Raw genomic sequence first — 11569 nt, forward strand, 5'->3', positions numbered from 1 at the left:
GATCCTTATTCTTATATTTCTTCGGTGCCTCACACTGATTTCTAAAGTGCCCAAACTCATCACAATTCCAGCATTTAACTCGATCCAAATCCTTCTTGGATTGACTCCTTCCTCTGGATTTTGATCTTCCACGATTTTGCCTTCCCATCGATCTGCCTCTCTGTTCTGTACTCAATACTGAACCAGAAGTAGAAGATCCCAATTCTTTCCGGCGAACTTCCTCACCAATCATCAGATCTCTTACTCTGTCAACTGTCAGGTTTGTCTCTGCAGCAGTAACTGCTGTCACTGTGCCAGCCCAACTCTCAGGCAGGGACGATAGCAAAATTAGGGCACGAATTTCATCAGCGAATTTTATATCAACAGAGTTCAGTTGCGAAGTAATCATGTTGAACTCGTTGAGATGTTGTTGCACCTCCTTTCCCTCTTGCATTCTAAAATTAAACAATCGTCTAATCAGATGTACCTTGTTTGCCGTTGATGGTTTCTGATACATATCCTCCAAGATCTTCATCATCTCCTTCGTCGACTTTGCTGCAGTCGTGTGATAAGCCACCTCCTTGGACAACGATAGCCTAATCGCGCTCATCGCTTTTCTGTCCAGCAGCTCCCACTCCTCCGGTTCCATCTTTTCGGGTTTGGCTTTTAAAGGTTTCCACAGATCTTTACCGTACAGGTAATCCTCAATCTGCATCTTCCAAAATCCGAAATCAGATCCGTCGAACTTCTCTACAGCAATCTTCCCGTCGATCCCCATCGTGATTTCTTCCTCTTAAACCCTAGGCTCTAGATACCAGTTGTTGGGAAATAAACACAAGCAATCACGAATATAAAAGGAGAATGAACACAACGAATTGTTTACCCAGTTCGATACAAAGTGTATCTACGTCTGGGGGCGATGCCAAGCCAGGGATTTCACTAAATAATTTCAGGATTATTTTACAATGAGGGGGGACACCTCTATTTATAAGCAAAATAGAGAGCCCTAATTCTAGTCAACTAGGAAACATATTCCATAAGGAAATATCTTCTATGGAATAAATCTATCACAAGGAAATATACTTCTAGGAAACAAATCCTAAATATGGTAGGAGATTAGGCTCCATAATTAACAATTACAGAGGGACCTATGAGTCCAACTAGAGGGACCTTCGAGTCAATTACAGAGGGACCTATGAGTCCAACTAGAGGGACCTTCGGGTCAATTATAGAGGGACCTATGAGTCCAAATATAGAGGGACCTATGAGTCCAATTACAAAGGGACCTTCAGGTCATAGAGGAAACCCGGGCAAATACCAGGCTTGATTTATCACAGAATAATAAATTGAACAGAGAGACATATGCATATGGATGTGCAAATTGTTTATGATATTTAATGTTTATAGTTATATGTATTGAAAAAAAAAAGAATATGTTTGATAATTGTGTGATGCGAAATTAAAGGTAGAGTTCATATAACATTGATTTGTGATTCGTATAAATGACAAATACTTTTAAGAGTAAGTTACAATATTTAAAAGTAGGTATTTAATAAATGTAGGCTTTTGGAATTAAAGTATTTGGGTGGTCTTCTATTTGGATACGTGATTACTATATTTTAAGTTATAATTGTCAATTATAAATATATATGCATAAGAGGGGTTGGGTGTGACACTGCTGCCGCGAACCCACCGTGGAGACTCCGGTATTACATCCCTTGTGAGTGGAAGGGAGTCGGTGAAAGGTTTGTTCGTGATTATTTTTGCGAGCAACTACTGTTCCCAGAATACTACTTCAATTGTCGTTTCCACATGCACCGGAAATTACTTCCGTGCATTGCTAATACGTTGGCGGCTCGTGAGGAGTTCTTCCAAGAAGGATTCAGCTGCACTTCCTAGAAGGATTGTCGGCCGAGTCTTACCACTTTGCAAAAGTGTACGTTCGTAATCTGACAGCTTTCTACTGGGCAAATGTCATATCTTTTCGACAAATACTTGAAAACCACTGGCCGCAAATGCTTCAAAAACTTTTACAGAGGCATTCGCGAAGCGTTCGGTGCAGAATACTTGCGGAAACCCACCACCGCCGATCGCCAACAGTAGCTTCATCTCCATGAACAATGTCACGGCTTCCTCGGCATGCTTGGCTACATTGAACGGAAGAATTTCCCCATGGCATGGAAGGTGCAATACTTAAGCGGCCACAAAGGCACCCACCCAATGTTCATCCTAGAGGCGGTCGCCGATTACCGACTATGAATTTGGCATGCATATTTCGGTGCGGCCGGATCGAACAACGATCTTAACGTGCTCAACTCCTATGATGTCTTCAACGAGGAATTGAACGGTAGAGCACTGACGATATTCTTCACGGCCAACGACCGACAATACAACATGGGGTACTATCTCGACGATGGTATCTATCTGGGGTGGCCGACGTTCGTGAAGATGCTCAACATGCCACAAGAACCCAAACAAATTCTTTTTCTGCAGTGACAAGAGCAGCTCGAAAAAATGTCGAAAGAGCATTCGGAGTTCTTCAAGCACGATTCAATATTGTCAATGCCCTGAGTCGAATGTGGTACATTAACAATCTAACCACCATCATTTATGTGTGCAAGTGTGTTATCCTACACAACATGATTATTGATGATGAAGGCCAAGGTGCAACAAATTTCTTCGACGATGATACCCTGAAAACTCAATCTCAAGCAGTTCCCCACGCCGGGGTGCGCCAGCAACATTTAGCGAGGGCATATACCGTAGGCACTTGCACGTGATGCCGTTGTCCACGTCCAACTCCAAGAAGATCTAGTGGAACACATTTGGGTGAGATTTGACAACGAATAGGCGATTCCATGAAAAATATGTATTTTATTGCTTTCAATAAATTGTAATTTTAGCATTTCAATTATGTCATTTTACTTTTAATTATTTTTAAGCGTAATGTCTTTTTTAAAATTTTAATACTATTGTTTTAAGGAAAATAAATAGATTGGAAAAAATAAAAAAAGAAATAAAATAGTGTAGTATTGTTTCTTTTTTTAATAAATACTCCCTCCGTCTTTCATTAGGAGTCTCATTTTTTGACGATACGGGTTTTAAGAAATGTAAAGAAAAGTGGGTGGAAAAAAGTTAGTGGAATAAGAGGTTCCACTTGTATATGTTAGTTTTAAATAAAATATGAATAGAATGAGTTAGTGGAAGGTGAGACTCTATTACTATCTCCATCCACCAAAATTTGTCTCACTTTGACCCGGTACGGGTTTTAAGAAATGTAATGGAAAGTGAGTTGAAAAGGTTAGTGGATTGTGAGTTCTACTTTTATATATTAGTTTTATAATAAAATGTGAGTAGGAATGGGTTAGTGGAATATGAAGTCCACTACCAAAAATGATAAAAGTGAAATTGGACAAATTTTGGGTGACAGACGAAAATGGAAAAATTAGACAAATTTTGGTGGACGGAGGTAGTACCATTTATGGTAAACGCGAATCGAGACTTCTATTCGCGGACGGACTAAAATAGCAAAACGGGACTCGTATTGAGTATAATTAATAGTTTACTTATTTATGACGTTGATGTGGCATGATTCAGTCGTAGAAGAAAAAGTTCACCTAATATTTTACAAATAATTTCCCGGTAACTCCAGCGTCGATATCACGACTCATCCGCTCCATTGACTTTGAAAATTTTGGCAATGAAAAATACAGCTACTGTTGTTTGAATCTTCACTCGTCAAGCCCTTCTCTCTCTCTCTCTCTCTCTACTCTGATCGAAGAGAGAGACAAAGACTGGCGATGGCGGACGAGACTGATGAACCCTCCCCTCACCTTACTGGCATAGTCATCATCACTCTACCCCCTCCCGACAACCCTTCCTTTGGTAAAACCATCACTGCCTTCACTCTCTCCGATAATCCTTTTTCTTCTACTACTTCACAATCAACTCATCCACCAACCGATCCTTCTCCTCCGCCGCCGCGTCGTCAGTCTCCGTCTTCGTTGGGGAATTTCAGCCACCGCCGCCCGAGCACTATTCTGCCGATTCTCTGCATCTGCTTCATCGCCTTGTACTGCTGGAGCTCAATCTCGCAGGAGGAAGTCTTTCGGTTGCGCGATGATTTTGATAATGATGATGATGATGACGGTGATCACAAAAACAAGTCGCGGACTACGTTTCTGTTCCCCTTGTATCGGAAGCCTTACGGAGGCAACGGTGATGTTGAGCTCAAATTGGGGAGATTGAGGGGTTTGAAGGATAGTGCGATGCCGATGCGTGCTCCCAAGATTAATAAGAAATCGGCGTCTGCTACTTCTAAGATTGACTCTGCCTCTGTTATACCTGTTGGAGGTAACATTTATCTTGATGGGTAAGTCTTGTTATTACTCACTCATCGTTTTCTGATTAGTTACACTGAGTTTTTCACTTTTTTTCTTTTTCTCTTTTTGATTAGATAGTCGTTGACTAGTTTAATGTGTCACCAATCAACTTTGACTGAGTATTTATGATTTTGATTTGATTCTATTGTAGAGTCTTGGAGTTTGATGGATGTTAACAAATTTGAGTTTTCTTTTTTTCTACTGCAAAAAATACTTTTCTGGAATATAATTTATTGATTATAAGTGGTGCATAAATTAATTATATGTGATAGGTGAAATATCAATGTTAATGGCGTGCAGAATGTAGAATTTAAGGTTAGTTCAACTACAACTGATCAGAATTTGGAACTAGTATACAAGATTACTAGTGAACCATTTGGTGTAAATGTAACTGAGAATGTAAGCTGTATCATTAGCTGGAATGTACCCAAATTTGGATCGGGATAAGGTTGGAGTAGTGTAAGAATGGGCCAAAGTGAAGTGTAACTCTGTAATTTTATAAATCTGTTCTAGTATATATATGAGCTGTATCATCATTGATAGTTATGATATCTTGAATGCTACTGCTCCTTGAAGTCGGAAGCTAGCTCAACTTATTGTGAAGTTCCTAGCTTGACATACTATTGTCTTGGCAATTAAAGAGAATAGATCATTAGTGAGCAGAAAAATAAGTAACCAACAATAGTGGCAAATTCTCGTATCTTTGAGAAACTAAGAAGTTTTTCCTTTTGGATTTAATGCCGGTTTCTCATGCAGATTCAGTTATTTATCATTTTTGTTTACGTAAGATGCAATAAAATGATGGATTGCATTGTTTTTATTTCATTGCAGGCTGTATTATACATACTTGCATTTTGGGAATCCTCCAAGACCTTACTTTCTTGATATAGATACTGGGAGTGACTTAACATGGGTTCAGTGTGATGCTCCTTGCACTAGTTGTGCCAAGGTACTTCTGATTGCTTCATTAGATATAGGAGAATGAGTGATCAAGGATGATATAAATGGATTAGAAGTAGTTGTCTTCCAACCCAATTTTGTAACATTGTATAATGGAACATACTCACATAGAGATAAATGCTTTGCAGGGAGCTCATCCTTTCTACAAGCCAGGGAAAGATAACATCATACTCCCTCCGTTTCGCAATAGTTGAGGCGGAGGTTAGGGGCACGGAGTTTAAGAAAGGGATGTTTAGTGGGTTAAGTGGATAGATAATAAAGTAGATGAAGTAGTTGGAGTTTTTAAATTTGAATATGAATTTTGATTTGACACTTTTATTTAAACTAAAAAAATTGTACGACCATAATTCATTCTTTAAATTATTTATTCATTTGTTTATTATTCACATATTAAAAAATAAATTCTGAGTTTAAGAGAGAGAAAGCAAGCCGACAATACATAGACTTGAGTAAAATGAAGTCTTTTTTTATTCACTCGAATGTTGGCAGCTGTAACATTTAAAATTCAAGAAAGGAAATTTACAAAAATTTCGTCAAAAATTATGGCGCCATTTAACATTTCAATTAACCAAAAGGGGCGCCACTTTCTACTTCCTCTATTAATACTCTACTGCTAACAACAAATAAGTCCTCCCCTGAAATAAATGCTCAGCCACCAAATGGAGTAAATGCTCTCCTTAGCAGCTGAAGTTTCTTGAATGTTGATAATGGGACATCAGGAGTACTCCTCAGAATTCAAGAACCAAGTGGTTCAATTCATCTTCGGAAGGTGCGTGGCTAGTGTACCTCCTCGTGGCACACTTAAGGCGGCACAAGACAAATTCAAAATCTCCCGGCAAACCTGTACAAGGTGGTGGAATACTGCAAAAAAACAACAACAAAGAGGAGAATCAATGCAATTGGTAAATGTAAAAAAAGTGAGGCCTTACCCCAAAAAGTTGCATTTGGATATTGAGTTATTCAAGAGTATACCTTTATCAAAAAGGTGCAATCTCTTAAGTGTGGCAGCCCGTTTAGGTTGTTCAAAAGCAACTGTTTGGAGGTGGGTTAAGGCTGGCCTAATTAGGCCACATACATCAGCCATTAAACCCAACCTAACAGCTGAAAACAAGCTGTTGCGACTGAGATTCACCATTGAATCTATAGAACTTGACAGAATCTTGAACAAGATCAGGTTCAAGAACATGTATAACACCATACATGTTGATGAAAAGTGGTTCTACATGACTAAAGGAACTCAAAGATTCTATCTTGCTCCCGGAGAGCAAGAACCTCATAGAACATGTCAAAATAAGCAGTTCATATCAAAAATAATGTTCATGTGTGCAGTTTCTAGGCCATTGTTTGGTGTTAATGGTGAAGTCTTGTTTGATGGAAAAATTGGAATTTTTCCTTTTACCGAACAAGTTGCAGCCAAAAGGTCAAGTAAGAACAGAAAGGCAGGCACTTTGGAGACAAAAGCCATAGAGAGTATCACAAAAGATGTGACGAGAGATTGCTTCATCAATAAGGTAATGTTTGCATCTCTTTAATGCAGTTAATTTATGCACATCTGCCATTACATACCAGTGTACCTACCTTCTCATGATACACTGTTAATGAATTTGTAATGTTGTGCAAATGATGATTTTATGCATGGCACATTGTTGGGAACAGATATTGCCTGCCATCATAGCCAAGTGGCCAGATGGGGCAACTAAAGTTCTCAAAATACAACAAGACAACGCAAGGCCACACATCAAAGACAATGATCCAGCTTTCAAAGAAGCTGCACAACAAAGTGGTTTCTCAATATCAATTGTGCAACAACCACCTAACTCCCCTGACACTAATGTCAATGATTTGGGTTGGTTCAGAGCAATACAATCACTGCAACAACAGACTGCATGCAATAGTGTGGATGATTTAGTGAATGCAGTTGAGAAATCATTCAATGAATTAGAGCCACAGACTTTGGACAATGTTTTCCTAAGTCTTCAAAGCTGTTTTATGGAAATTATGAAAGTCCAGGGTCATAACAGCTACAAGCTGCCCCACATAGGGAAAGCACATTTAAGGAGGACAAATCAACTTCCAATGGATCTAGAAGTTCCAGTGGAGCTAGCTATGCAAGCAATTGCTTATCTGCGGGACCAGGGGAGCAACCAAGGATTGGAGATGATTTCCCAATCCTTAGGATTATGAAGGTATAGAAGAAGCTTTTGTGTTTTTTGGATAGACTGCCTATGTGCATGAATGATGCATTTAGTGAATACACATGAATGCACATATCATGCAAGTGTTTTGTGTTTTGAATAGGCTGTCAATATGCTGATGCATTTTGTGTTTGTAAAAGGTTGTAACTGTGCAACAGTGATGCATTTTGTGGTTTTAAAAGAGGTGTAAATGTGCAACAATGATGCAAGGGTTGTTAAGGTTGTGAATTCAGCAACAATGATGCATTTTGTGCTTTTAAAAGAGGTGTAAATGTGCATGAATGATGCAAGGGCTGTTAAGGTTGTGAATTCAGCAACAATGATGCATTTTGTGCTTTTAAAAGAGGTGTAAATGTGCAAGAATGATGCAAGGGCTGTTAAGGTTGTGAATTCAGCAACAATGACATTCCAAATTCACCAAATCACCAACGAAATTCACAACATCACCAACACCATCACAAACCAAATTCACAACATCACCAACACAATCACCAACCAAATTCACAAAAACACTAACACCATCACAGTTATATACACTAAAGACATTCATTCAATTACATATCACAGATCACATATATAACCAACAATCACAGATCAATACACCAATGAAAATCTATGATGACAAAGTGAGCATATAGAAAGATCTCACCCATATCACGGATCCAAGCAATTTTCACCGAAGAGTGCCTTCACCTCCCTTTCTGCCTCAGCCTTGTTTCTCTCCCATGACACCTTGTCGGAATCGGTGATGACATAACGCCTTACAAACTCTTCATCCGACATTACTGGGCTGTCGGTCACCTCATTGGTGGAGTCGCCTTCACCAAAGAGTGTCTTCACCTCTCTTTCTGCCTCAGCCTTGTTTCTCTCCCATGACACCTTGTCGGAATCGGTGATGACATAACGCCTTACAAACTCTTCATCCGACATTACTGGGCTGTCGGTAACCTCAAAGATGGCGTCGCCTTCACCACCAGCAAGACCTCCGGCCGGAGAGGCGCTGCCTTCACCTCCAGTTACGCCTCCAGTCGAGTAGCCGCCGCCTTGGCTGCAAGACACGCATCCGGTTGGGGAGGAGCCGCCTTCACTGCCAGTGACGTCTCCGGTCAGGGGAGAGGCGCCTACGCTTCCGGCGGGTTCTCCTATGTGAGACCGGCAGATGTACAACCATAGATGGTGGATTAGCCCTTCATCATCTGCAGCTGATTGTCGAGATCTACGACGGGAATTGCTCAAAATACGACCTCTACTCCAGGATCTTACCGAAATACGACCTCTTCCCCGGGAAGCGACCGACATTCTCCCTCTACCGCGCGAGCCTGCTGGAACACGGATGAGGCGGGGGTTAATCCAGCCATCGCTATCAGCGAGGGGATTGCGTGGTTGTCTCAGGTTGTTGGCGATGTGCGAGCGGTCCATCGTTTGGGGTCGGCGAAATGAGAGAAGATGAGGGCGGCGGCGGATTTCAAAATCTAGGGCTGCAAGTCGAAGAAGAGAGAAGGGGGAGAATTTTGTGTAGAGAGAGAAGAATAATGCGGCTAATGAGAAGGGTTGGAGCGAATTGTTTTTCATTCTTTAATTAACTTAATTAAGTGTAATAAGGGTTGTTAATAAATATGACTAAATCACAGTTAATGTGCTAATTATTTCCTTATTTGGAAACGACTCAACTATGAAGAAACTTCCCGAAATGGTAAAATGACTCAACTATGGCGAAACGGAGGGAGTATTACCTAAGGATTCTTACTGCCATGAACTCCAAAAAAACCAAATGAGCAAACACTGTGAGTCTTGCCTCCAGTGTGATTATGAAATAGAGTATGCAGATCACAGCTCCTCCATGGGAGTGCTTGCTAGGGATGAGATTTCTCTAAACATTGCAAATGGTTCTTTAGTCAAGTCAAAAGTTGTTTTCGGGTAACATTTTCTAGTTCTATGTGAACAGAGCTTACAATATTGCAACTCTTTATTTATGATCTATGGTTGCATTTCAGTTGCGCGTACGACCAGCAAGGTTTACTTTTGAACACACTGGGAAAGACAGATGGAATTCTCAGTCTTAGCAGAGCAAAGATCAGTCTGCCTTCTCAGTTAGCAAGTGAAGGGATCACTAAAAATATCATTGGACACTGTCTTGCTACTGACACCGTCAGTGGTGGTTACTTGTTCTTTGGTGATGACTTTGTGCCCCACTCACAAATGGCATGGGTACCAATGCTTCAGAGCCTTGATTCGTGAGTGCAGATAAGTTTCAAGAGATTCTTCTACCAAATGTTTAAGATGTAACCATGTTAGCGATAAAACATGAACAGAAAAATGAGTGAGTGCAAGTACTGTGAACTAGTCACAGGCGCACAGCTTATTATCGGCTTGAGCTCACTAAAAAATCGAAGTGATCTTTCAGTGGTGCTGAAAATGCAATAATTTTCAATTATTCTCACTGATATTACTTTTAATCATGCATCCATGTGACTTTTAATTGTAGATTTGTTCCCTTTTTCTTGAGATTGCTTGCTGCTGTCTCTCTTGATGACACAATTCATTAACGAGGACTATTTTAATCTATGTCCAGGAACTCTTATCAGGCAGAAATTATGGAAGTGAACTATGGGAGCAGACAAATTGATTTGGGTAATGTTAAAGCCAGACAGAGAAATATAATTTTTGATACTGGCAGCTCCTATTCATACTTCCCAGAAGAAGCATATAACAATCTTGTCACTTCAGTAAGTTTTTTAGAGTGTCTTGTCAAAGGTCTTTAGACAACATAATTATCATCATTCATATGCATTTATCCATTAATTTTTGGTATCAGCTTAATGACATTTCCAGTGAAAGCATTGTCCTTGACACATCAGATACTTCGTTACCTATTTGCTGGCGTTCCAAATCCCCTTTAAGGTACAATATTTTTGGGTTTTCTGGTAGAAAACTTGTGTATCTCAACTGTCAGCGACTGGAGACCCATTTTTCTCATGCGGCATATGGGTCATTTACTGTTTTCATAGTTCTTCACATATAGAGTCACAACAGAATTCATATTGCTTAAAGTACATATTCTATCTCCTATATTGAAATCAAAGATGTCAGCAACTGCAAGTTCATTGAGACTTCCTTACCTGGACTGAAAAATTATTCTGTTGTGCACACACAGCTCTCTATTCGAAGCCTGTGATGTTTATAAGTATCCAGGGAAGCATTTTCAAGCTGTTTGTCTCTATGCATTTCAGTTGTGTCACAGTTCGCTAAGTTTTTAGATGCATGAGTTACATCTTACCGTTTCCCTGATAAGTTCGGATTAAGACAAGCTTTACTAATTTATCTTTGTAGGTCCGTGAAGGATGTCAAAATGTTATTCAAACCATTAAACCTTCATTTTAGAAGCAAGTGGTGGATCCTTTCCAGAAAGCTTCAAATACCTCCAGAGGGGTACTTGGTGATCAATGTAAGTATTATCTTTATATGTTTCTTCTACTAGATTTACCACTGTAGAATCAATGTAAAACAGTGCTTGAACTGCTACAGAGAAAGGGAAACGTGTGCTTGGGCATCCTTAATGGAAATAAAGTACACGATGGATCCACTTTTATACTTGGAGGTATGGAAAATCAACTAGAATATGCTTCGATGAATTTGACAGCAACATCACATATATTGTTGAAATAACAAGTTTCTGTCTGTCCATCTGTTATAACCTTCATTTTGTTTGTTTTTGGTATCTATCGGCATTCACTCAGATATATCGCTACAAGGTCTACTGTTCGTGTACGACAATGTAAACAAGAAAATTGGGTGGGTTCGATCAGATTGTGCCAGGCCAAGAAGATTTGAGAGCAATTTTCCTAATCCAGACGTCGGATTATGACAAAACACCAGCATCAAGGGCATTTCTGTCCTCTGTAGATAAGATTATTTTCCTGCTGCTTCTACACAGTTTTCTTTGTGTAACATAATTTAAGACATCATTTGAGGAAAATGGTTGAGAGTTGCAAGTTTTGTTTATGTGCTTTTTTGTTCCTTTGTAGTACTGGCAGTAGAAATGATAATTCAAGA

General features: G+C 39.7%; 2 protein-coding genes across 2 annotated transcripts; both read left to right on the forward strand.

Annotated features, from left to right (window-relative positions):
• The first annotated feature begins 3660 nt into the window (after positions 1–3660).
• Positions 3661–11518, forward strand: LOC125186217 (Eukaryotic aspartyl protease family protein). The gene is made up of 10 exons (XM_089059488.1): positions 3661–4351; positions 5193–5310; positions 5450–5495; positions 9250–9433; positions 9511–9750; positions 10089–10242; positions 10332–10417; positions 10847–10961; positions 11042–11114; positions 11254–11518. Exons 1-10 carry the CDS (start codon positions 3780–3782, stop codon positions 11379–11381), a joined length of 1716 nt encoding a protein of 571 aa, XP_088915614.1. The 5' UTR covers positions 3661–3779; the 3' UTR covers positions 11382–11518.
• On the forward strand, positions 5502–8489 carry LOC148926725 (uncharacterized). The gene is made up of 2 exons (XM_089059489.1): positions 5502–6832; positions 6978–8489. The coding sequence occupies exons 1-2, from the start codon at positions 6020–6022 to the stop codon at positions 7503–7505; spliced, it is 1341 nt and encodes a 446-aa protein (XP_088915615.1). The 5' UTR covers positions 5502–6019; the 3' UTR covers positions 7506–8489.
• Positions 11519–11569: the final 51 nt, after the last annotated feature.

The sequence above is a fragment of the Salvia hispanica genome, chromosome 5, assembly GCF_029641045.1.
Source record: "Salvia hispanica isolate PSC_SH4W2 chromosome 5, Shi_PSC_v1, whole genome shotgun sequence".
Lineage (NCBI taxonomy): Eukaryota > Viridiplantae > Streptophyta > Magnoliopsida > Lamiales > Lamiaceae > Salvia > Salvia hispanica.

Bases quoted from the DNA above. Each gene is read 5' to 3' on its own strand.
- LOC125186217 (XM_089059488.1), top strand. From the start codon at position 3,780: ATGGCGGACGAGACTGATGAACCCTCCCCTCACCTTACTGGCATAGTC. The intron at 5,496-9,249 runs CTCCGTTTCGCA...AGGGAGTATTAC, and splicing joins GAAAGATAACATCATACTCC to CTAAGGATTCTTACTGCCAT. The intron at 9,751-10,088 runs GTGAGTGCAGAT...ATCTATGTCCAG, and splicing joins ATGCTTCAGAGCCTTGATTC to GAACTCTTATCAGGCAGAAA.
- LOC148926725 (XM_089059489.1), top strand. From the start codon at position 6,020: ATGTTGATAATGGGACATCAGGAGTACTCCTCAGAATTCAAGAACCAA. The intron at 6,833-6,977 runs GTAATGTTTGCA...TGTTGGGAACAG, and splicing joins GAGATTGCTTCATCAATAAG to ATATTGCCTGCCATCATAGC.